This window comes from Diabrotica virgifera, chromosome 4, assembly GCF_917563875.1.
Source record: "Diabrotica virgifera virgifera chromosome 4, PGI_DIABVI_V3a".
Lineage (NCBI taxonomy): Eukaryota > Metazoa > Arthropoda > Insecta > Coleoptera > Chrysomelidae > Diabrotica > Diabrotica virgifera.
Window position 1 is genome coordinate 68,349,141 of NC_065446.1, and position 27,853 is coordinate 68,376,993.

The window sequence follows — 27,853 nt, forward strand, 5'->3', positions numbered from 1 at the left end:
GTTCTAATCAACAAAAATTGATGTTTTTTTTTGTTGATGACGATTCCTTGTTCTTTGAATCTTTGTTCCTTTTGAAGATTTCCCAGAAGGTAAATAATTCTGTATCAGCTCTACATTTTTCCAATATGAAAATGAATACTGTTGCAATCATTGAAAATGATTCTATGCATTCCGAATCACGAAAATCGATACTCTTCAAATGTTCAATAACTTAGAATAACATTCAGTGTAACTATCAATTAGAAGAAAACAACAAAATTAATATTATTGATTTAAGTTTAGAGTATATCAACAATAACTTTACTAACTTATAACTACCAAGTGGTTTACACAAGATGTTTGGTCCGGAAGATATTTAAATTTTAATTCCAACGCACCTATAAGTCATAAAAGAAGTGTTACTTTCCGTCCAAACAATTAGAACAAATAAACTATCTAGCTCACAATAGATACCATTCCGAAAACCTAAAAAAAGTTGCAGTTACTTTAGAATAAAAATAATTATTCACCAGAATTTTAGAACCGTCAAATTAAAAAAAAAAGAAGAAGAAGAAGAAGATTATTAAAAAATGATCTAATCGAGATTATCTAATCGATGTATAATACCAAACTCAAACTGTACCTAATAACAATAATAGAAATGTCACCAACGCAAACAAATAGTACATAAGCCCTGTCATGCATTAATGGATTCTCCGAAAATATTTCGAAAATGTTACCAAAATATGACATCAAGCAACGTTGGAAACAAATCGTCTAAACACCCGGAAAATATTTTTCAAAATTCAAACCCAGTGTTACTAAAGATGAGTAGTAGAATCAACTATTTTTAATGGGAATAACCCACAATTTTACCAAAAAATAATTTTATTAACGTTTCGAAGCCCAAATCGGGTTTCGTTGTCAAAATACAAAATATTACTAAAATAAACAAAAATGTTGTTGCTAAGTAAAAAAATTCTTCTAATAATTTATTTAATCTGACTCATTCACATTGGCAATTCAGACGTATATTATACATTTTAAAGTAGAATACTTTAAAATGATATCGCCAATATTTATGAGTTGCGTTCCTGGGACGACTTTACTAAAAGATAGTTCATTCGATTACATGAAATCAATCCCAACTCAAGAATATCCGTCACAAAAAAATCATAGCATGTGATCTGTCTTTAAAAAGACAACCAAATGCATTAAATGCAAAGATGACAGTAAAATTCTCGCGTTAGAGATTCCATAGTAAATCACGAGGGAAAACCAGGAAAAAACCTCGTGACACTATCCCGACATCGTAAGTATTTGGTCTTACATTTAATTTACTTTCAAGAAACTAATACCAAATTCTGACTTAATATGTTTAAATTTTAAATAATATTAATAATACATAGATATACAATAAGTAATACTAAAATATAAAATGTGTACTAACTCGATATGTTATTGACTTAGTAATCGTGGTATTTTCTTTCTATTGACTTCCTCTTTCAATATGTTTAACCACATCCTACTGCATTCTACCGAGAAATTTGCGACACAATTGGTTTCATTTAGCATAATTAGAGTCGTTTTTTGATTTTTCTCTTTTTATTATCTGATTCTTTCAGGACTATACTTGAATCTCTCCACTGAACTCATTGGAGTTGAGTGAATGAATGTTCATTATCCCATGCATGTTGACATATTTGAGATCTATCAAATTCTCTATTTTTAATACAAGACTGATGTTCACTTATTCTAACGTTTAATGGTCTTGATGTTTCACCTAAATAAAATTGTTCGCATTCACAAGGCATTTTATAAATGCAATTCTTTGTTCTTTCTTGTTCATTGTTAGGTTTAGTTTTAGATAGAGTAGATCCCAATGTGATTGTTGTTTTGAATGTTGTTGAAATGTTGAATTTATTTCCAATTGTTTTAAGTTTCTCGGATAGTCCTTTTATATATGGTATTGATATTTTCCTTGTATTATTTCTTGTGAATGTTGTAGGATCCCGTTCTAAGTTGTTCTGTTCCATTCGATCCAATCTTGACAATTCCTTATTTATAAACGATAAAGGATAATCATTTTTTAATAAATCGGATGTTAACAATTGTTTTTCTTCTAAAAATGAATTTTCGTTAGAATAAGTAATTTTGGCTCTATCATATAAGGATTTAATGATTCCCTTTTTAATAAATATTGGCGATATCATTTTAAAGTCTTCTACTTTAAAATGTATAATATACGTCTGAATTGCCAATATAAACGAGTCAGATTAAATAAATTATTAGAAGAATTTTTTTTACTTAGCAACAACATTTTTGTTTATTTTAGTAGTATTTTGTATTTTAACTACGAAACCCGATTTGGGCTTCGAAACGTTAATAAAATTATTTTTTTGGTAAAATTGTGGCTTATTCCCATTAAAAATAGTTGATTATAAAAAATGCCACAAGGAAATAGCTTCAGAACAACATGAGTAGAAGAATGTTGTTTATTAACTAAATTGTAGATTGTGCAGAAAAACATAGTGTACAAACCAATAAATTAAACACTATAGCCTTAACCCAGTATTCTATAGAAATATCCATTAAAATGTACGGATTTTATAAAAATGACACAACTACAACAAAAGATGTATATTGGAGATGATTCACATAAAGAACGATCAAAATTGTATTAATAACAAGACCGGTATAAGTATCTCTCCAATATATCAGAACTAAGAAATTTACTTCTTTTGCAAATGCATTTTCAAATATCACTTTCGCATTCCATCACAGATTAACAACAAGTACAGAAAGTGCAGTGTGTAACGTTTATATAATTATTAAAGTGGTTATTGAAAATGCAAATAGCCGAAACGTTTAAGCAATAATAAACTGTTGTATTTATAATAGACCGACAAACCCATATAATATATGCATATTTGTATATGATATGTCAGGGGTCAATAAAAAGGAAGCAAGCCAATGATAACGGACTTGCATCTACTCAAAGTCAGCAATCCTAAATATTTCAGTTGTATATTTTGCATTTAGTAGATAAGAACATTATCTGCGACATGTGAAATTAAATATGGCTAAATGTTATATTTTTTCGATATTTTTGTTCCATTTTGCATTAAAAGTGACAACATCAAATTATACGTAAGGGCCATATAGTTCATTGTTTGTTTATTTGTTTTTTTTTTATTTGTGTGGTCTTTTAGTGAGAATCAGTTTGCTTCAAAAAATGGTGGGTTCATTTTTTCTATGCCGCGTGTGGTTGTTTCTGGGAGAAATCATACAGTATGTATTTCATTGCATGATATTATCGTCCCTTCGAAATGTTATGTAGAAGTAAAACAAAAAAGTGAATTTCACTCAGTTACAAGCATACTCAACTCAGGTATATTTAATTTTTTTATTATTATTATTATTATCTATTTATAAAACATATTATTCAATTCTATTACAAAATAGATATGGGATAGCGTTTTCTGAGTTTTTTAGAAAATATAATAGCATTATGTGTAAAAAATGAAAATAATTTTCTTATCCGATGCTTTTATAGAAGCTTAGAAAAATGTTACAGGTTTAAACAGAAACTAGAGTTTTCTGTATACAGAGTTGGGATAAAGTATGAAACCAAGCAAATATCTTTAAAAAGAAAAGAACAATATTTATGAAACTTTGCATGCGAGTGCAGTGACCGTGAGATTTTTTGTTACTACTCCACTTCCAGTTTCACCGGAAATAACCTTAACTTATTTACGTTAAATGGGACACCCTGTATATTTTTGCAGAATTTAAAAGAACTTGTTATTTTTAATTCACACATACCAGGTTTGGAAGAAAAAACTATTAAAGCAAGAAATAAATCTCTTTACAGTTAAAAAATAGGTTAATGTATTTACGTTAGACCAATGATATTAAAAATAAAAAAAAATAATTTCAAATGTTGAAAATATTTGCTGTTCACCTCCTGACAACGTGCAAGCCTATAAATAAATTCGTGAGTCACTTTTTGCAAGATTTCTCCACGTATTCACATTCATCAATTATTCTTTGTCTCAAATCCTGCAAGCAGGTTGTCCCCTAACGTAAACACGTGATTTTAGATAACCACAAAGAAAAAAAATCTAACGGGTTAAGGTCCGGAGAACGAGCGGGCCACTCTATGAATCCTCTACGTCCAATCCATCGATTTGGAAAATTCACTTCCAAAAAATGAAAATTCACATAACCGATTATCATTAAAATTTCAATACGATATTTTCACTTAAATGAACCATTTTTAATAAAACTTATTTCTGTCCAATTAGTTAAATAACAGTTTTACCTACTATACTAAATTCAAATAAGTTTTAAATTAAACCCATTACAACCAAATTACCCATTTAAATTAAATAAGTTAAGGGTATTTCCGGTGAAACCGGAAGTGGAGTGGTAACAAAAAGTATGGCTACAGATGCCTTTTGCGTCACTGTACTTGCATGCAAAGTTTCATAAATATTGTTCTTTTCGTTTCAAAGATATTTGCTTGGTTCCATATTTTATCCCAACCCAGTATATTATCTATACTGGAGATTTTAGATTTCAATGGTATCTGTAAATTGTTATATATTTTATATATAACAATGTCTCAGTAGATTGGAAACATTTGAAATGTGGACATATCGAAGAATACTGAGAATCTCCTGGACAGACAGAATCACCAATGAAGAAGTACTAAAAAGAATAGGAACAGCAGGGAGATACTGGATTCCATCAAAATAAGAAAACTATAATATTTGGGTCATATAACACGTGGTGACAGATATGAACTCCTAAAATTAATTATGCAGGGAAAGATTCAAGGAAGGGGAAGCATAGGTAGAAGAAAAATGTCCTGGCTGAGAAACCTCAGAGAATGGTTTGAATGCAGCTCAATTGAACTCTTTCGGGCTCTAATGCAAAAAATAGCAATGATGATTGACAACCTTCGTCGCGGAAATGGCATGTAAAGGAGAAAGTATCTGTTGATTGGTCTTTAAACATCTTCTACTGTATCTTTCATCTACCTTTTAGTTTAGAAGCTCTAGGCTTTTAAGGAGCACCATAATTATTAATCTCTAGACTTTTAAGATATACCATTATCAGATCAGTACTTAGAACTAGCTTTTTTATTAACGGTTCTAGAAAGAACTGTTTTAGTTATTTATTGGACAGTTTTCCATTTTTGGTCATCTCCCACTCAGCGGTTTTTTGGAATATCTCAGAATGATTCTGCTCCTTTTAAAGAAGTATTAGCTTCTAACTTAGCAAGATCATTAGAAATTTCATTACCAGCAATTTCTTCAAGTAGTATCATTCATAAGGAAGCTACTCTTTTGCTTCGCGAATTTTCTCCTGGCTCTTTGTAATAATGAGTGTTTTTGGTATTTTTTTGGCAAACCTCTTCTGTATATCTCCTCAGTGTTTTTGTCAGGTCCTTGTCCTGGTGAATTTCTTTACCATTCCAGGTGTTTTTGAGCTACTCACTTTCTTGTAGACATTCTTATTACTGCCTTTGCAACGCGCAACGCCGCAAAAGGGTATCAGTCCAATGCATAATATTGATGAGCCTTGTTCGGCCATTTCATCCCCTTTTTTTCAGTGCTCTTGTGACAGTGTGACACTTATTTCCCGGTACCGAGGCTACAGTAACCTTGCTACGATTGTGGCCTAGTTTATTTAGGGCACCCACACAATCCCAGGCTATCTTAGAATTGACCTCTACACAATTGAGTGCCTTAAGCGCTCCTTGTTTATCTGTGAAGATGGTAATTGAACAGTACGTGCTTTTCTCCCTATCTGTTTCTTCCTCAGAGTGTTTTGTAGATTGTCGTTATGCTTGCCTGGAAAATTGTGACATCATTAGATAGACTTACCGGGAAATCTATCTAGGTTTAGGTATAAAAGTCGCTCTTATAAGTGTCTATGCCTTTCATATATACCCCACTCCTAAACTAGACTGTAGCATAATACACAACTTTTTATAGAAAACGTCGTTCTCCTTCTGATCTCATAAATTTATTTTAGGATCTCTTTATAGCTCTGAGTTTGTTCTATCTCTTTTCAATGCCTTTTCCACAATTCTCTTTTTGCTCTCCTTAGTTGAAGATGTTTCTATTCTATTTTATTCTAGTTGTCACCAGGGTATTTGCCTATTAAAATTCTTTATTATCTCCAGACAATTCTCTTCATAGGCTGACATGACAATATCTTGAAATTTTTCGGAGGCCATGTCTAGGTCCAGTTTAAGCCTAAACAATATTCCAGGTCTGCTTGATATGCTTTTCATTCGTTTGGTTTGGTTTTTTGGGTTATCGCTCGGTCCTGTTTTAGGTGTCTGTCACCTCTTCAGGACGTTGTTTGTTTTGGTTAGGTGGTGGAACTGATGTCTTTGCGGCTCACTGGTGGTATCGATATATCTGTTGTGGGGTAAATTTTCCCTGCGAAGGAGCTGTTTTCAGAGTTAGGTCAGAGGAAAAAGGGCTTTTTATGTTCTAAAACGGACCTTTCAGAAATTTTTGTTGTTAAATGAAATGAGTTGAATGAATTTACGATTTTACTGATGTTATAATAATGTTGAAATTATAATTGAAACGCTGTGTATTATGTTTTATAACAAATTGTACTACTGACTCACGTCTTCCCTAGGTGTTTGTACTGCCTAAGGTAAGATGGTGTCCATGACTGGTGTCAGATGACCAATGTGGTGTCTTTGAGCTATTTTCATCAGCTGATATTTTATCAAACAATGTTACAATTGACAATATTTTTCTTTATTTATATTAGTTGTCATAAAGACATTTTGTAAAATGAAGTTAATTTAAAAAATGGTAGAACAAAAATAATACGCAGGTTTAAAATACTAAAACACTCTCCTGGACAAAAATAAACCGGACACCTTAAGAATGGGTCATTTTTGATGTCTCAAATTTCCTAAAATTGTTGTCCGATTTAAGTGGTTTCTTTAATATGATGTAGCCTTATTCTTTAACAATATTGCTCTAATAATATTGTTGCTAATCAAGTAACTTTTAATCAGCGGCTGCTCGTATAACTTTAGGAAGGTAGTGCCAGAATCCGGGCAGCTGCCTAAATTTTTAGTGACGGTTTTACGATATTGTCAAAAAGGATATAAAATAGAAATTAAAAAAAAATAGGCGCAGATATTTTTATCTTATATATGTATATGTATCTATATATTTACTATTTTTGGGATGCCAAAAAATTGACCAAAATTTATCAAAACAGTTCCGTAAATTAAGTAATTAACAATAAAAAAAATTCAACATACCACCAGTATTTACTGCTGATGTACTTTTTTTTTCATCACTAGGTGGGGAATCTGCAAACACACGTCGGAGGTAAACATTTCCAACAGTGCTGGGTTCCTGAGCTGAAACCTCATCAGTGTCACGTCGACCAGTTTGGCCCTAAATCGGACCTCCCTGCTCTCCGTAACTCCGATGTGGCCGGGACCAGCTAAACCCCACCCCTCTCATACTTGGGCATCAGGGTAGAATCGCCCGTTAGGGCATGACTTCTCCCCGATGTCCTCCTTTTGCCCGATTCTCAGTCGCTCGTCATCACGCATCAGCTCCCGTCTCTCGCACTCATCCGACCACCACATCCTTTAATCCTATGCTGTCAAACTTTCATTCTTACTACCACTGCTGATGTACTTGAAGTTTGTTGTTACGATATGGTCTCTAGAGCCTATTTAGAAAATTATAAAAATAACACTATTCTATTATTTACACACACGCACAAAGTTATTTAATATCACTTTTAAAATTTACGATATGTGAAGTCCATCCTTCTTTCTTTTTTGGAGGCAAAGTTTTCAATGACTTTATTATTAAAATTGTCAATGCCATTTACAAAATGTCTTTCTGTAGACAGCATACCTAAAGCACTTAGTCGTTCTTCCTTCATGGAATTTCTGAGGAATGTCTTAATTCGTTTTAGCATTGAAAAACAACGTTGTGCTTCAGATGTTGACATGGGAATGGTTATTAATATACTTAAAAGTTTAACACTTTCTTCAAATGTACATTTTAAACCTTCATCATTTAATAAAACAGATAACGAAACAGCCCCAGAGGTAGTACTTAATTCGTCTCGCTGATACAATACTTGTAATTCAGTTTTAAGCCGAGTTTTGTTTAAAAATGAAAATTGTGTGCATGTTTCATTAAGAAATGATTCGGGGAATTTATCCTTATAAGCAGAAAACTTCTCTGACATAAATAAATGAGAAGCAACTAAATGTCCGGAGAAGGTAAACCCTGTTTTTATTTGCAACAAAACCGCATCGCATATCTCTAAGGCTTCCCGTTTTCTGCTGGGCCTGTCCTCTTCAATTCGCGCCTTTTTTTTTTATTGGTTGATCATTATCGGTTTGTTTCTGTGACGTGTTAATTTCTTCTTGAATATTATCAATAATGACGTCCATTTGCTCCCTTATACCTTAAATTGCTGGTTCAAAATTCTCCAAATCTTTTTTCACTTTGACAGAATCAGTGCATACTTTTTGCAATTGATGAAAAATAATTTCTATGTGAGGCATAATTTTATTAAAAATAAATAACCAAAATGCAAAATCTTTATCCTGGAGCTTTAATTTGTAACCATTTGCTTGATTAATGGAACACAAATCACGTGAAGTACTTTGTATAATGTCCATAACTGCAATGAGGTCTTTTCTATTTTCATGAACAGTATGAATTTCAACGTGATTGGGAAGATTTTGGCAACCTGCGATTAACCACCTCATCCAAAATTTTTGTTCTTTGAGGAGACGTTGAAAATAATGAGCACAAACCAGATAAATTAGAAAAAAATATTCTAGCCTACTTATTGATGGAACATGCACTTGTCATAATTAAATTCATTTGGTGTGCATAGCAATGAACGTAATTTGCAAGAGGATATGTCTCCTTAATAATTTTTTGCACACCATTTAAGCCACCACTCATAACAGATGCGCCATCATAACTTTGAGCAATTAATTTGTTTGGAGTATGTTTTAACAAGGGATTTAAAACATTTAAAATACATTCAGCGATTGACTTAGCATCATGGCTGCCCGGCACGCAAAATCTCCAAAATCTCTCAACTGGTCGTCCATTACACAAATATCGGAAGACTATAACTAATTGAAATTCACCAGCAACGTCTGTGGTTTCATCGGCAATCACTGCAACATAAGGAGAATTTTCAATTTCTTTCTTAATTTCCTCGTGGTAAACATCTAACATGCACTCCAGTAGTTCTGTGTTGTTTTTGAGGTACCTTTAAAAGATTTGGAACTTTGAATGTGAACCTTTAAGTCGTTGTCTAATTCAGCGCTAAAATTGACCAGCTCCTTAAATATGCCTCTGTTGTCTGAATTTTTCGTTTCGTCGTGACCTCTTAGAGCTAACTCAAAAGCTCCACAAAACCTTATACAATTTATGATTTGATTCAAGACATATCGATTCTTATCTACCTGTTCATTATGTTTAATTAGAGTATCACGATAAGCTGAATTTAATTCGATTTTTATATTTAACTTACCAAGCATTGAAAAGCTAAAAACTTTATTCATGTGCACTTTAGATTTTCCATGAGATTTCAATTTCTACCATATATGTACAAGATCATCGGTGCCTTTGTTTGACCAAGTCTCGTCACCTCCAAACAAAATGCATACAAAACAGAACAGTTTATTAATTTGTTCGCAACCACACAACCAGCTATTTTTATCATAAATAGTTTTATTAAACTTACGACAGCGAAGTTTTTGTCCATTTCCACTTTGTTTTTCAATTTTTAAATCGGGTAAAGGCCGACCGAGTTCTTTAATTTGTAGTTTTTTTTTCTAACGAAAAACCACCAAAAGAGTTTTTTAATATACTAATTTGATTCATTGTCAAAAAATAAATTATACGTAGAAAATAATCAAAATATTATTTTTATACCTACGACACCCACGAACACAACGCACTAATAATTACAAATTAAAAAATATAGTAGAGTATAAAGACAAATATACAATACAGTAGTAGATAATAAACAAAATAGCGTCAAGCGAATGCGTAAAGAGACTAGAAATAGATCTAAAACATTGTATCTTAAGATCCACTAACTTCCTTTTCGAGATTTCGAGCCAGGCACGGAGAGTCCAATTTAAACGTATATTAAAAGTGCAATACCGCTCTATCTCTGTCACTTACACAGGATGATCATACAATCTTTCTCTTTTCTACCGAGCCACTATGCCGTTCGGCACTGGGATTTTTGTGATCTTCATCCCTTATCCGATCAGCTGTGGGTGGCCAGAGTCGGTAGATTTGCATTGCGCTACACAGTTGCCAAATTTGATATAATTTATGAAAATAAAGAGAAATAATCACAAAAAAAAATTAACAGGCATTAAGATGTTTTTAAGATACAAAATATGTTTCTGCATAGTTAGCAAGGTAGTGCCATGGCTCTATGGCACTCATAGGCGCCCATACACACGGGAAGGGGGGGGGCCGTGGCCCCCCCTAGCTTTTCGGGAAAGAACAAAAATTAAATTTATATTACATAAACGTATTTTTGTCAAAAAATTATTGGGTAATTTCAAGAGATAAATTGGAAACAACATATTTATTAATAAAAAAATTCACATATTAGGTAATTAATAGTTTAACAGAAAATCTGTGTGTCTGTGTGTCTGCGACAGCGGTCTATATGGAATGTGCATAATGAACATTTCGCACAGTCAGGGTGTGCTATTAACGAAAACATTGAAAGAGATTAGAAACGTGGGAAGTGGGAACATAATTAGTACTGTAATGGACACCCAAAATTACAAATTAAATGAGTCATTTATAATACTGCAAAGAAACTGATATCAGCAAGAAATCCGATCTCTGACCGATAATCACTAATGAGCCATTTGTCTTTGAGAACTGGCACTATAAAGATAAAGTGTAAAATCTGTGAAGTGATTATATTTGTTTTCTATATTAAGTTTTGTGTACACCGAATATAACCATCTTCATAAGCAGAAATAAATTCATATTGAAAAATAATTTTTAAAATTTATTGAACATAGTCAAATTTTAGTTTGCAAAAGTATTTTTTTAGTAAGTAGATTATTTTTAAAGTGTACATTATGATGAAGAGAACAATTTTATTTAAATGAAAAACAGGTGATCTTTCATGACGAATGAGTGTTATATACAGGGTGTCCCAAAAGTAGCGGAAAGGTCGAATAATTCGCGAAATTAACATCGGATCGAAAAACTGAAAAATATGTGTTAAATATTTTCAAAAATCTATGCGATGACACTAAACAAGTCCACCACTTCAACCCCTGTGTGTGGAGCGGGGAGTAAATTTAAAATCTTAAAATGGAATCCCTATTTTTGTTGCAGATTTGGATTTTCCTTGTAAAAATAAGCAAATTTTATTCGAGCCATTTTGCGAATTGTGGATAGATAGCGCTATAATCGGAAAAAACGATATATCGTGATACCATAGCAAAATTATAGAAACGGTCTAATAATCTCGAGAAATATACTTCCAAATGAAAAACTAAAAAACACGTGTTTAATATTTTTCAAAAATCTATAGAATGACACCAAACAGGATTTTTTATTCCACACTCTGGAGGTGGGGTGAGAGTTAACTTTAAAATCTTAAATAGGAACCCCCGCTTTTTATTGCAGATTGAGTTTCCTCCTCAAAAAATTAGTAACATTTATTCGAAACTTTTTTTAGAATTGTTGAAGGATGGCGCTATAATCGGAAAATGCGATTTATTTGCGCCATCTATCAACGATTCTACAAATGTTTGGAATATATGTGACATATTTTTTATAAGGATTCTAAATCTGCAAAAATAAAGGGGGCTCTTTTTTAAGATTTTAAAGTAAAAACTTGGTTCGACACATACTCATGGTTAGTCTACTCGCCAAAGTTGAAGGCAGGGCTTTGCAAGCATTGTATTCTTTTCAAACGGGTTTTAAAGAGAGGCGCAACTTTTGTGGCACCCATGACATTTCCATTTAAAAACTTGATCTAGTATTTCAATGTATGAATAATTTCTCACAACAGGGTTCAAACTAGGTTTTTTAGGTGGTTTAAACTACAGTAGACTCCCTCTATAATGAGAACTGAAATGGTGGACTAATTATCTCGTTATAAGCGGATCTCGTTATATCAAACAACAATAATATTGAAATGTTTTGATGCCTCTTACGTAGTTTATTAGGTGTCGATGATCAACATGAACAGTGAACATGAGACTTCGCCGTCATAAACTGTAAATTTCCTATAATATTCAATATCGGTCGATAAACAGGCAGAAGTTTATTACAGGTGGCCGAGTTTATTACAGCACTGGCCTCGATAATAAGACAGATGTTGGGCATTTCTATGTACAGGCAGTCGGGGCATTTATTTATTTATGACCATTACAACGCTAAAAACAGGTAAAGACACGTATTCTTCGATTTCAATTTTCCTCGTTGTAACCAAATATGCCTCGTTATAGAGCGTTATAGTTCAATAGGACTTTCATGGGACACCTAATGTACCTCGTTATAAGCGAAACCTCGTTATATCCGTGTTCGTTATAGAGAGAGTCTACTGTATATATTGTCATCCGAAATATACAAAACGTAATGTGTAACATCTTCACGTTTGGCCCCCCCCTAAAAATTTTTATATGGGCGCCCTTCATGGCACTACCCCACGGGCCGCCACTGCTTTTAATTGTATACCGGGTGGACCAATCAAACTGTGTTTTTTTCTCAAAGGTCGCAACACCCTCTGGAATATTCTAGCATTTATAAAATACTGTAATCAAAACCCAACTATAGCCACATATTTTCTGAACATTCCGTTTTTTGCTTCATTCGCTTATGTTGAATAAAAAAAATTAGGTACTTTAACAACTTAGCAACGTGTTTCATCAATACAGGGTGTTTTTAAATAAGTATGACAAACTTTAAGGGGTAATTCTTCATGAAATAATAATGACAATTTGATTTATAAACGTATATTCGAAAATACTTGGTTTCCAAGATACGGTGTGTTGAAATTTTTCTTACAAACTGACGATTTATGTATTGCTCTAAAACCGGTTGAAATATGCAAATTAAATTTGGTGGGTCTTAAGAGGTAGTTATTGCGCATTTTTTGACATACAACTAAGAATTTTATATTCACCACTGGCGCGCATATGGGTAATATGACCTGTACGGGTAATGGTCTGATTTTTTTATAGAATAAATTACTACGGCACTGAGATATTTTAAATTAAAAATCATTTTTGAAGTCCTTGTTCAATTTAAAATAAAACAATTTTATTGCCGTTTTTTCATATGAGGCGCCGTTTTTATGCCAAAAAATAAAACAATTTAACACTTACATAGTATTCGAGGTAGTCTCCATATGCATAGAAATTTATTTCAAATACTTTTTAAACGTCAAGATGTTTTATTTTTTGCATAAAAACGGCGCCTCATATGGAAAAACGGCAAGAATGGTTATTTATGTATCAAGGGCGTAAAATAGGCGTTTATGGACCGCGACGTGTAAGTAAGAGCCCGAGCCGATAGGCGAGGGCTATTAACACGTAAGGTCCATAAACGCTGTATACGCCCGAAATACATACAAATTTTTATGCACGACTGTTTTAATGATCATTTATTAATAAAGATACAATTCTCAATACAATACAATCAATAAACGATCCTCAGCAACTTTGCTGGCTAACGCAGGTGAGGATATCCTTAACATAAAACGACATGCTGGTTGAAAGTCATCAGTAGCCGAAGGATATATTGAAGATTCCGTGTCAAATAAAATGAAAATCGCCCAAAAAGTTGTCAATGCTGATATGCCATTTTCAAGTTGCTCAGATTGCAGTCCAAATTTATATGGTGATTCTTTTGGGCATGCACCTTCCACAAATCATACGGAGTTATTCGAAGGTCGTAGCAACTTACAACAGAGCAAAGCAGCAAATCCTAAATAAAATTATAGATGTAGGAAACTTATGTTTGATTGCTAAAGTTATAATTCCTTTATTAAAATAAAATACAATAAATAAAAACTTGGTGTTTCTATTAAAAAGAAGTAAAGCCCACGGGCGCTAAAGTGGCACTTTACGCCCGCCAAATGTATACATAATATGGACTTTACCGCCCGGTCGTGCATAAAGATTTTTTATTGTAAATTGAACGAGGACTTCAAAAATGATTTTTAATTTGAAATATCTCAGTGCCGTACATTTTTTTCTATAAAAAATTCAGAAGATTATCCGTACGTGTCATATTACCCGTATGCGCGTCAATGGTGAATATAAAATTCTTAGTTGCGTCAAAAAATGCACAATAAATACCTCTTAAAACCCACCAAATTTATTTTGCATATTTCAACCGGTTTTAGAGCAATACATAAATCGTCAGTTCGTAAGAAAAATTTCAACACCCCGTATCTCGGAAACGAAGCATTTGCGAACATACGTTTATAAAGCAAACTGTCACTATTTTTTTATGCACCCTTTAAAGTTCGTCATACTTATTTAAAAACACCCTGTATTGATGAAAAATATGGCTAGTTGTTAAATTACATGACTATAGTTGGGTTTGAATTTTAGTATTTTATAAATGCTAGAATATTTCACAGGGTGTTGCGAACTTTGAGAAGAAAAACACAGTTTGATTGGTCCTCCCGGTATACAATGAAAACTTACCTGTTTAGCAACAATGTTATTACATCAATATTGTTAAAGAAAAAGGCTATAACTAAAGACTGGATTATATGCAAAATGCATATACATATATATGCTGCATATTTCTCATGTTTTTCATAAATGCATATGCCTTGCATATTTGGAGATTTAAGAGCATATAAATGCATATTTTGATGGGAATTTACTCTACCCCATTTAAAAATAAGGTATATATTAGTAACATCAACATCCATTAAAATAAAATGTGAAAGTAAATATTTTGCTGTTAAGCTCCTTTGTTGTTGTACCCATAAACATAATGGGCGTTATTTATAGCTGCAGGTATCATTATCCGGATATTTAAGATTTATAGACTTCTCAGAATTTACAAATTACCTAAGTAAATACCGATTATATTTTGAATAACATTACAAATATTACCTGTACTTTCTGCTGGTGTCGGCCAACTATGAATTATTCTGGGAAAACCAACCAAAACGAAATTTTAAGGCAGCGTTGCCAATTTAGCTTATTTTATGCTAGATTTGGCATATTTTTGTGTTGTTTAGCTTATTTATTTCTTGTTTAGCATATAGCATATTTTCTAGCATATTAAATAATATAAAAATTATTTAGTAAAAATCGAAAATCTTCTAATTCAGAACAAATTTTTATGTTGGCCTTACAATTACTAAAACAACTTAGGAACTCTCTCACAGGAACTTGAAACTGATATCAGTGAGTCAAATCTGATTCCTAACAAAAAATGTTTAACCATTCACACATACACACCTACATCAGCAAATCCCTTCGCCTTCAATAATGTTTATATTAGTACTTATGTCTGTGGACCATGAGATTACTATTAACTACAGGATCATGTTTCAGCATTTTTTAAAACAAATAATTTATCTGTACTGGGTTATGCTTGCTATAGGGATTTTTTATTAGTTGATAATGGAATACCTACTGTTGAACTGATCATTCCATCATTCTTGTGAGGTTTGGCAAATACTATATTGGTCGAGTTGGCAACACTGTTTTAAGGGTAGGATAGATTATTTTATTTTATGAATGGTTAGTCTTAAATCAATCGCCGATTATTCAACTTTTGTGATTGCAAGTTATTGACTATACTGTGTAAAAAAATCATTTTATTATTATTGTGAAAATGCCTAAAGTAGCAAGGGAAAAATCAAGTCTTCTCAGAAGTTGGATTGGAAGTAACAATCATCTAAAAGTTATCGACAGTGAAAGTATGTTTTGCACCATTTGTGATAAAAAGGTAAGTTCTCCACTTCAATAGATTTTTAAACTTATCAAACTTCTTTGCACATCTATGTGTCTGTCTATTCTAAAATGACAAACCGTCCCATTTCTTCAAAAACTGTTTTTTAAAGTTCGCAACGGTTTGGCTTATACAGAGCGAGGTGTTGAGAGTGGCCCACCCTGTATACTACGGTACACTGACTGTACTTTATTGTTTGACGATTTCAATTTCACTTTGAGAAATAAAAAAAAATTGGGGGAGGTTTAAAAAGTTTGATCATTTTAATGTAGGTATCTATTTACGAAAACATCTAAAACATCATTATCATTATATTCCAGATTCCATGTCAAAAGAAATTCCAAGTAGTTCAACACATAAAAACTTCACTTCACCAAACTAAGCTATCAAAAAATGATAATAAACCTCGCCAGCAGATTCTACAGAACAGTTTGCAGATTCAGAATACGTCAGTTGGGCAAGAAACCTTTGCAAAGGATTTATGCCATTTTTTTTTGAACTGCAATATCCCTCTGCACAAGTTAGAACATAAATCGTGTCAAAACTTTTTAAAAACTTATTGCAAGATTAAAGATAAACCAGCTCAAATACCAAGTTCTTCAACTCTTCGGAAAAAATATGTCAGTGCATGTTACAAAGATGTGATGACGAGTATTAAAAATCAGTTAAAAGCCGATTATCTTTGGATTTCCGTCGACGAAACAACGGATACAAAGGGTCGACAAATTGCGAATCTAATTGTTGGAGTTCTTAACGACTCTGGCGATTTTAAAAACTCATACTTAATTAGTGTAAAATGTTTGGAAAAAACAAACTATGCTACAATAGCTAGATTTGTTAACGAATCCCTAACAAATTTTTTTTTACCTGATCAAGTACCATTTGAAAAAATATTATTAATGCTTAGTGATGCCGCCTCATATATGATGAAAGCTGCATCCAATCTTAAAATCTTTTTCCCTAATTTAATTCACTGTACATGTTTGGCGCACGGCCTAAACAGAGTTGCAGAGAAAGTTAGAATTGAATTTCCCAATGTAAACACCTTAATAAATAATGTAAAAAAAGTATTTCTGAAAGCACCACTACGTGTACAGGTATATAGGGAGATGCTTCCCGATATTCCTTTACCACCAGAACCAGTATTAACCAGATGGGGAACTTGGCTTAAAAGTGCTATATTTTTATCTGAACACTACGACGACATCAAAAGCGTTATTTCAAGTTTTGATCCGACTTGTACCGCTATTGATAACTGTCAAAATATTTTTAAAGAAAAGTCTATTAAAAATCAATTGTTGTATATAAAATCGAATTTCGATATCATTGAAAGTTCAATTACAAAATTAGAGGCTCAAAATTTATGTCTTCACAATAGTATGTCTATTGTTGATTCGGTTAAACAGAAAATAACAAATCTGAATGGGGAAATTGGAGTAAAAATTAAAGATAAACTTGATGACGTTTTAAACAAAAATGAGGGTTTCACTTTATTGCGTTCAATAAATAATATAATCAATTTTGGAAACTTCGATGAAAATATTAATATGGATCCGTCTCTAATAGCAAAGTTTAAATATGCCCCAATTACATCTTGTGACGTTGAGAGATCTTTTTCTGCCTATAAACAAATATTAACAGATAGAAGACATAATATTAGTTTAGAAAATATGAATCAATATATGATTATTTATTGTAACAATAAAAATATGTAAATTTGTTTTATTGTACTCTTTTTATAATATTAGTTTAGAAAATATGAATCAATATTGTAACAATAAAAATATGTACATTTATTTTATTGTACTCTTATTTATCTTGTGGTCAAAATAAAATATTTTGCCGTTTTATTTGTCACAAAACCTGAAGTTAAAAAAATATATTAAGAAATAATAATACAATTTGGTTTAAATTCAAACCTATTTATTAATTTTTATTATTTTTTATTTATTTATGTATTTAACGAAAACCATAAAATTATTCATATAAAAATAAGTGCATATATAAATGCATATTTGCATGTTAATTGTGCATATTCAGCTTGTTTTAAAATGCATATTGCATGCATATTTTAGACATTTTTTAGTGCATATTTTCCAGTCTCTAGCTATAACATATTTGAAAAATCACTTAAATCGGACAACAGATTTAGGAAATTTGAGACATCGAATTGGCCCATTTTTAAGGTGTCCGGTTTTGGCCAGGAGTGTATAATATACTCGTATACTAACTAGTTTATACAATACAATAATTTAACCTTACTTTCAGAAAATAGTTGCTTTGAATTATTTATTCCCAAGACAACTCTCCAGGAACCTCATTTAATTAATGTTAAAGTACAAGTTAAAACAAATGGATACGTTTATTCTGCTCACAACTTAGATCCTATTCTAGTTTATCCTAATAAATGGACCAAAACTTTCATTGATACAGATAGAGAAGTGTATAAGCCAGGTGATAAAATCAAGTTTAGAATATTGGTAGTAGACGACAAACTTTTACCCATTAATATAAAGGTTGGTACAATAATTTTAACAGTCATGTAGTAGAAAGCTATTTTTATATTTAAATGATATTGGCTTACATTTCAATGAATTCTCATAAACATATTATAGTATTTTTACTACAAAAACGTTATTACGTAGGTCAAAATTTTTGACGTAAGAGAACTGTCAAAACATTAGAATGTGACTTTTCATTATCGCCATGTTTATTATAAACATGCCAATAATGAAAAGTCACATTCTAATGTTTTGACAGTTCTCTTACGTCAAAAATTTTGACCTACGTAATAACGTTTTTGTAGTAAGAATACTATAGTTGTCTGTTTTTATTATATTCAATTAAAAATGTTTGTTTAAATGAATGTTTTGTTAAATACTTTTAAAACTATGTCTCGTCTACTCATTGTTTTTATCAAAGTTGGTCACATTATTAAAATCACCTTCAATATCTAAAAAAACAGTGATTACCATCTCTTTGGTCTCTCTCGAAGTTTAGCCTTGGTAAACTTCGCTTACCGTTTCTGCTTTTCCCTTTTCACTGGCTTTTGGGTAGTGTGCTTCCATCAGACCTTTGCCTTTTTGGACCTTTGGCCTCCTGAGGTAGTTTTTTTGTGATAGCCTCTAATGGCTTTGACGACATATATTTTGCCCTCTCAGAAGCTTTGGTAAAATTGGCCTTGATTATAACCCTTTTGGTTGTATGTAATCTTGGTCTTGTTTTTCACCAGCTTACTGATTTTTTAGATAGCTCTACAGCCTTAATTTCTTCCTTTGTCATAATATCAACGTCTTATAACGCTGTTGTTCCTTACCCTTTCAGCGTGAGTGATTTCTTTAGCACTTCCTGGCATTTCGACGTTCGGATTTTCTATAGAAGTTCCCTGTTCTTCAGAGTGTTTTCTTTTTCTTTTTATCTTTTGTTTACTATTGGTCCCACGAGTAGCTAAGGAAAGACCATCTACTTTTCACAGAGCCCTGCTTGCGAGAGCGAGGTCTAACTACGATGGGGTGCGATCTGTTACCCTAAAGGGACCGTTTGCGATACTGTCATCCTAGTGCTTGATAGTCTTCACCGCGGTGTCTCCTGACTTGACTTAGGGATTTTTTATCGACATCTTTAGTTTAAATCAGCTGGATTTAGTTTCAAGAAGAATGCAATCAAATATTACATACCCCCAATTATTGTTGGGAGTACCCAATTGTCTTGGAACGGTTCAATGAAGTGCAAAGTCCTAATACTCTCAGTGCAAACCTCGTCCCCTGAGATTAAGTCTTTCCCTGCCCAGCTTTACGCTGATTAGAAAAGGAACATCTCTCTCGTCCCCTTTCGGAGCAGTGAGAATTTATTTTTACGATTTTCTTCCTAGCTAGTCCATTCTTTGATCTCCTGAGGGCCAATATTTCCACTGTGTATGTTTTAAGTTCTTCTGTCAAACTAATTAGAGGTCCTGCCTTTAAGGGGGTTCTCGTATTTCAGGTTCTAAAAAAAATTACGGTTTTCTTTTTATCGCCATCTTTAATAACTTGTTTTTATTAATAGTAGCATTAATACCAGTTTATAAAACAGAATTTGTTTGTAATTTCATTAGATTCCAAAAATAAGCATAAGTAATCCCCTAGATGTAACTGTAGCAGTCTGGGAAGATGTTAATTTAGAAAATGGATTGGTCAGTTTAGAATATGAAATGGTCGATGAATCACTGGTGGTAAGTGAATGAATAAATTAATGCATTATCAAAAATTAATTATATTCTTCTTTTGTTATAATTTCAGAGTCAGAGTTCAGAGTTTTAATTTTACCATTTTAGTACTGTAGTGTTTACTGTATTTTTATGTTTTCTGTAGTTTGTCAACTCCTTTCTATCTCAGTCTCTCTGTGAAAAATCATCGATTTCACGTAAAAATTGTATATAGGTTTTCGAAGATTCTAAATAGACAAGGCGAAAGCGGCGGGTCCGTTGGAAAAAATATTCCCATGAGATTGTTTTGCATAATCATATTTGTAATACACCCCAGAATAAGGTTCAAAAAGTCGCCCAAGCGAAAAGTAGTCCAAATTTTTTTTAATAATTTTTTTAATCTAATTGCAAAAATTATTATTTTTGGTCCGTAAAATTTTTTTTAGGTTTTTTAGACCAGTCTGGGGAAAAAAGTATCTTGTAATTTTTCTCTAAAGTTGATGGTTTTCGAGTTATAAGCAATTTAAAATTTGAAAAACGCGAAAATGACCATTTTTAAGACTTAATAACTCGGTTAAAAATTATTATTATGAAAGTCAGAAAGTGACTAAATCAAACTTTAAAGCCACCCCTACATGATCCTGAAGAAATCTGTCTCATTAATTTATTACTTAGCTGTTATTTTTAATTATTAACAATAAGCCGTAAGATCGTATTGACGCGGCTGTAAATCTGAGTGCGAGTAGATTGCCCATTGGGCTGCCGGAATGGCATCTCTCTCGCACTCACCATAGACGGCCGCCTAATACGTACAGGCGCTTATTATTATTAATTAAAAATAACAACTTAGTAATAAAATAATGACAAAAATTTCTTCAGGATCTTGTAGGGGGGGCTTTAAATTTTGATTCAGTCACTTTTTGACTTTCATAATAATAACTTTTAACCAATTTGTTTATAACTCGAAAACGATCAACTTTAGAGAAAAACTACAAGAGACCTTTTTGTCCAGAATGGTCCAAAAAACCTAACAAAAATTTGTACGGTCCAAAAATATTTATTTTGTCAATTTAATTAAAAAAAAATGTTTATCTACTCTATGTCATATTATGTAAGTTTTTAGTTTGTGAAAACTGTCATTATAGATAGCAGTGCGTGAAGGATTTAAAGTGTGCGTGAAGTAACAATGTATTTTAAATGGGATTTACTTTTTCGCACTGTTTTTAACTTTCGCGTTGTCATGGTGACAATCCTTAACTTTCGCGTTGTCATGGTGATGACAATATTAGCAATAAATTACAATAAAAGTTTTGACAGTTTTGTGGTTTGAAAATAGTTAGAATTTTTAAATGTCAAAGTTCTAAAAATTATAGAATAGAAATGAATTCCAGTGACGAAGAGTTACAGCTTTTGTTATTTGTTTATCGTAGATAAAATATTGTATAAAACTGTGCGTGAAGTACTTTTTTCGAACTTACGCGATTTATAGCGATCGCTCCGTTGTCGCTCGTGCTCTAAAAATCGTGTGCGTTCGCAAAAAGCATACTTCACGATCTGTTTCATAAATAACTATTTTTTTTTTTTTAATTTGGACCACTTTTCACGTGGGCGGCATCTTGAACCTTATTTTGGGATGTCTCACGAATGTGATTATGCAAAAAATCTCATAGGAATATTTTTTCTAACGAACCCGCCGTTTTCACCTTGTCCAAAAAGGTATAATATGAGCGATAGCTGTGGACAAATCTTTACAGCATACTTTGCTTTTGTTTTTTTTTTATTATAATTCCAAGTAATTATATTACATGTCATTATGTAAAAAACAAAGTTCATATTTATAAATTACTGCAAAAATAAAGATTTTTCACAATTATCTCGGGCAATTGTTTATGTACCTATTTTATTTTAGAAACTCGCAAATTTAAGAACTTTTTAGATCTGCAACTTTTATTTGAACCATTTTTCTCTAAAATGTATAAGAATCGTTTTACAGGCAAAAAATAATTTTGCACTTTTTATGATTGTTTAAAAAAAACAAAACAAAATCAGCTCTACGTCTTCAAGGAACATTTGTCATCAACTGTCCATCATATTATACCTTTCAGAACCTTCAAAAACCGTTACAAGGTTTTTGAGCTTTTTTTTTATTGGCCTATCATTCATCTACATCAGAGGTGGGTAAAGTGAGGCCCGCGAGCCGCATGCGGCCCTGTAGACATATTTTTGGGGCCCGCGGAAAAAAGCGAATTATTTTCATTTAAAGCATTTTTTTAATTATTGCTAATATTGATAGTTAAATTCAGCAATTAGACCAGTTGACCAGTACCTAATCACATATGGTGCTGAAATAATGTGTCTGACACAGCAAGAGGAAGGAAGACTCAGGATCCTAGAAAGGAAAATAATTCTGAGGATAGCAAACCCATTGAACTTAGGTAATAATGAATTTAGAAAACTTATGAACCACGAAGTAAGAGAACTTTTGAAAGGAGAAGACATCGTCAGATTCATCAAGGCACAGAGATTCAGATGGATGGGACATATAGAAAGTAATATATGGACAAAAATTACCAAATGGAGACCTGTATCAGGCAGACCACGAGGAAGACCAAAAACCAGATGGGAGAACCAGATAGTCGAGGACCGTAAGAAGATGGGAGTTAGTGAATAGGCAACCACAAGCAAAAACAGGAACGAATGGAGAAAAATGATAGAAGATGCCAAGTCACACAACCAATTATTATCCAATTATTAACCACAAACCAAAATGTTAATGCGGACTGATTCACCCGACAAATGAATCGGAAGAGCCCAAAGAGGGCGGCAATCACTGCGCTAGGAGTGTTGTAGATGCCATGATGATGCCAACTATGATAATATAGTGCAGCTATTAATTAACACTTTCGCAGCGGGTGATTTTTCCGCAAATTTTCAAAATAACGCGGGCAATTATTTGGCTTTTTGGCACAGGGATGTATCGACTTTCTCAATGAAATCCATGAATTTCAACAAATGGAAATGATATTTTCGAAGTAGTCAGGAACTGTGTAAGTGTAACAACTGACGGAGCACCAAATTTAAAAGGAGCAAATATTGTAATGTTGAGAATACTTAAAGATTACGTTCAACAGTTTCCAGAACCTGATTTATTATTGCAATTAGACATTTTAATTCGTCATTTCAATTATAGGAAATATTGTTAATTTTTTTAGTTCAATAGGTTTAAATCATCGTGCATTCACAGCATTTTTTGGAGAAGAGTTAGAAACAGGACATGCTGATGTCTTATAGCACAATCTACAATCATATTCGATGGTTAAGTTTAGAAAATGTTCTTAAAAGATGCTATGTGGAAGAAATTACTATATTTTTAGAAATTAAACACTGCTACAAATTTGTTTGTTGTACAAGTTTTGAACGGAAAATGCAACTTTTATAATGAAACTCAAACTATTCATTGATCATATAAAAAGAAAAAATTGGTCCAAATATTTTCCTAATTAAAATCATTAAATAATGTAGCAGAAAATACATTTAAAATTTATGAAGAAAATCTTTGTAATTTGCTAACGGAATTTGAAAATGGTGTCAAAGATTTTGAAGATTTTCACATCCACAGATTATCACAATTTAAGTTTGAAATTAAATTTATTTGACAAAACATTAATAAATAAATACTTACTTTATTAATGTTTTGTATTTTGAATACGATTTCTGAAGTGGATATCGAAAGGTCAAATAAATTTAATTTCAAACTTAAATTGTGGCTTATTCTAAAATAAAATAGTAAATTGCATAAGACGCAACAAGGAAATAGCTTCAGAAGAAATTAATGAAAAAAGTAATAGGTTCATAGATAAAATAAAAATAATTAAATATATACACATACATATTTAGAGGAAATACTATGCTTAAATAAGTGCGAATGTGGTATAGGAAGAAGAGTAGGTATGGTTTGAAAATTTTGAAATTTTCGATTTCTTTTATTATTTTATATGAAAGTACATAGTTTCAAGAATACTCTCTAAAAATTTCAGTTTGACCGTAGGAAAATTACCTGATATACAGAATGTTTAATATCCCTACCTTCGACTCGCTTTGCAGCAGCTTGAGCGTAGTGAGAAACGTTCAACAGGTGTTCCCTTTTCTTTTGTAAATTACTCTGCGATTCAAAAACATATTCCGCTGTGCATTACGATGTGACAGGCAGAAATTGAAAATAAAAGTTGGCAAAACTAAACGTGTTTTTCTCACAACTGTTTTTTTTTTCAAAGGCGGTGGACATTGTATCTCAAAAGCTACTTTTACAGATACACCTGAAATTTTTCATATATTTTCTTTAGACATTTCGTGAGCTAACTTCGTCGAGATAATTTTTGTTTTATGCTTATTTTTTGTTTAACAGTAACAAGTATGTTGATCTTCACTCTTTTTTACCAAAAATTTCGGTATTTTGACTTCTGAGTGATATCAAAAACTCAAAAATCGTCAAAGCTAAAAAACTCGACAGCGTTACCTTGAGAGACTCATAAGCTCATAAAATATTTTTGAATTTTTATGATGTCTACTGCAAATTCCATTTTTTTTTGAGGTGTCGGTAAAAAACTTACACCGTTGGCTTATTTTCAATATTTGACCTTGGATTTTGTTTGAATATTTTCTAAACTGTACTGAATATGTTTATTTAATTTAAAAATAAAATAATTCTACCATAAGTTCAAACAGAATTCAAAAAAGGTGCTTGAAATGATGATTTTAAATTATACTCCCACCCATTAAACAATATTAGTAAACAGTTAAAAAATCGAAAGGTAACAAATATTGCGGCCCTTGGTAATGACCAAAAACATTTTGTGGCCCTTACTAAAAAAAGTTTGCCCATCCCTGATCTACATCAATAGAGGTAAATATTGTCTGATAACTGATAACTAAGATAGCACATCTCTAATGTGAAAATATTTCTTAAAAATTTTTATTCTTTCTTAATTTTTTCTCTTCTTATTTAATTCTTATCCTTTTATTTCTTCCATAAGTATATACCTACACTTATAAAACGTAATTCTTCTGCATCTTGCTTTTTTATTTACAGGCAAATGGAAAATTGGATCTTTTGAAGAAACGAAACATTTGGAGTATCCAAGTACACTCTACCATGACTTAAAGCCAATTTAAGAATTCCAGAAAAAATATACCATGAAAGTACATTCTTTTCAATTTACTTCTACTTTCGGGTCTGTTGTTATGCTCTGGATTTCTTGTATTGTTTTTGCAAAGCCTTTTTTCTTATGGATATTCTAGTCTCTTCTTATTATAAACGTCCCTGCTATTTCTGGCGTTTTTTTATAGTTGACTAGCTGACCCGGCAGACGTCGTACTGCCTCAATAGATAAAAACAAATTTTTGTATAAAATAAACTTAAAATCAACAAAAGGAATTCGTAATTAATAAACAAAAAATGCTCGATGTGAATGAGGTTTTATTATTATTTTTAATTAAGAGGAAACAGTAGCGATCAACAGGTAGCGAAAAAGCGTTCCAAGATTGCGGCTGTAATTTTTAATATTTTTTCGAAATATTTGGCATACGTATTCGTAATATAATAAAGAATGGCGGTACAGAGCCCAATTTGAAAAATATATTAATATGTGGAAATTACTCTGTAATTAAATACAATGTTAAAATAACGAGCCTGTACCGCCATTAAGAAAAACAAAAAAATACACTTTCTTCAAATTAACTTTTTTATCCGATGCCTAGATTTTGTGTCATTTTGGAACTACTAAAATTTTTTATTTCATTAGTAGTTCCAAAATGACACAAAATGTAGGCATCGGATAAAAAAGTTTATTTAAAGAAAGTGTATTTTTTTGTTCGTCTTAATGGCGGTACAGGCTCGTTTTTTAATATTGTGTTTAATTACAGAGTAATTTCCACATATTAATATATTTTTCAAATTGTGCTCTGTACCGCCATCCTTTATTATATTACGAATACAGTCGGAAAAATGAAAGAATACCCATGAACGAACATATAAAACACGCTGTATTTTTCTTTCACCGTGTCACAAAGAAAATTGTCCAGTGCAAGTACATGTAACAATAATTATTACATGTACTTGCGCTGGCCAATTTTTTGTGTGACACGGTGACAGGAAAATACAGCGTGTTTTATATGTTCGCTCATGGGTATTCTTTCATTTTCCCTACTGTACGTGTGCCAAATATCTCGAAAAAATATTCAAAATTACAGCCGCAATCTTGGAACGCGTTTTTGCTACCTGTTGATCGCTACTGTTTCCTCTTAATTACACGTGATGTATGAAGTAATAAAGTTTAGTTAGAAGTAACAATAGTGCAACAGAAGTAATAAAGTTTGTAGTGCAACAGTTACAATCTTAAACTTGTTTATCTTATATTGAATATAACAGCTTTATTTTATTTGCATTCAAAACAACCCTGTATTTATAATTGGGTTCGGGGTTATCCAACTATATAGTTGTTAATCAAAATAAAACTAAATTAAATATCATTAAATAAAATGAAATAAAAATAATAAAATTTAATAAAATGATATAAAATAAAAAAAATGGAATTAAAAAATGAAATAAAATAAAATAAACGAAAATAAATAAAATAGTTAAATTAAATAAAATTAAATAAAATTAAACAAAATTAATTAAAATTAAATAAAATGTTATAATTTGTTGCTTGTTCTTTTCGTGCGCTCAGAACCTTTCTCCTGCTTGCCGTTCATCAGAAAAGTTCGGTTTAGAAATATTTTTTGAAAATTTCGAAAAATTAAAAATTCATATTTTGCTCAATTTAAGTCAAAATGTTAAACAGTTGCACTTTTTTTGGTGAAATTTGTTGCTCGTTCTTCTACTCTCCTCACAATATTTTTACGGCTTAAGATATTGTATTTCGGATACCGATTGCGCTAGAGGAAAAATTTTAGCACGTTTCTGCTCAGAATTCAGCAAGGAGTCTACCTACTTAATTTCGTATTTTTCACGTCATTATTGTGAGAGTTATGGCGTCATGGGTAATCCCCTTATGAGGTACAGGTATGAAATATAGATAACAACCTAGGTCAAGTCGAATATACCTGCCAAATTTAATAAAAATCGGTAAAGTCGTTTCGGATGAGTATGGCAACAAACACTGTAAAAAGAGCATTTTATAGATATAGATGTAAAATTTTGGCGGCTACTAGAATGACCATATAAAATCGTATAAACTTTCTCTGAACTTCTACAAATAATTCAACATCAAAATTAGCCAAATCGGTCCAGCCTTTCTCGAGTTTTAGAGAGACACACGAACAGCAATTGATTTTTATATATAAGATTAATTCTGGCTTTTTTTCCTCTACTGCTGTTCCACATTAGTCATTAGACCATGCCGTTTTTCTTCTCTCTTGGTTTTTCCGACAGTCTTCTTTTAAGACTGTTTTAACTGTTTACATTCCTCATATGTTGCATCTTCTCTCTTGATTTCTCTGACAGTCTTCTTTTTAGACTGTTCTAACTGTCTCCATTCTCCATTCCTCCTATATGTTGTACCTTCCTCTCTCGTTTTGTTATTTTTTAAAGAGTATGTTGGTATCCTTGTTTCTTTGTTAGGTTCTTGAATAATATAAAACTCCACTTTTTAAGTAGATTATTTATGCTTGT

At 31.9% G+C, this 27,853-nt stretch overlaps 1 protein-coding gene across 2 annotated transcripts in view; it reads left to right on the plus strand.

The window, feature by feature from the left end:
- The first annotated feature begins 3,000 nt into the window (after window positions 1–3,000).
- Window positions 3,001–27,853, plus strand: part of LOC114335190 (alpha-2-macroglobulin-like) — a 134,584-nt gene continuing 109,731 nt past the window's right edge. The window contains exons 1-4 of one of the 2 annotated variants that reach the window (XM_028285381.1): window positions 3,001–3,129; window positions 3,192–3,370; window positions 18,267–18,514; window positions 20,092–20,208. In XM_028285381.1, coding sequence (XP_028141182.1) covers window positions 3,059–3,129; window positions 3,192–3,370; window positions 18,267–18,514; window positions 20,092–20,208 — 615 coding nt within the window. In that variant the 5' untranslated portion in view covers window positions 3,001–3,058. The remainder of the gene's footprint in view (window positions 3,130–3,191; window positions 3,371–18,266; window positions 18,515–20,091; window positions 20,209–27,853) is intronic. The other variant, XM_028285382.2, reaches the window with a different exon arrangement.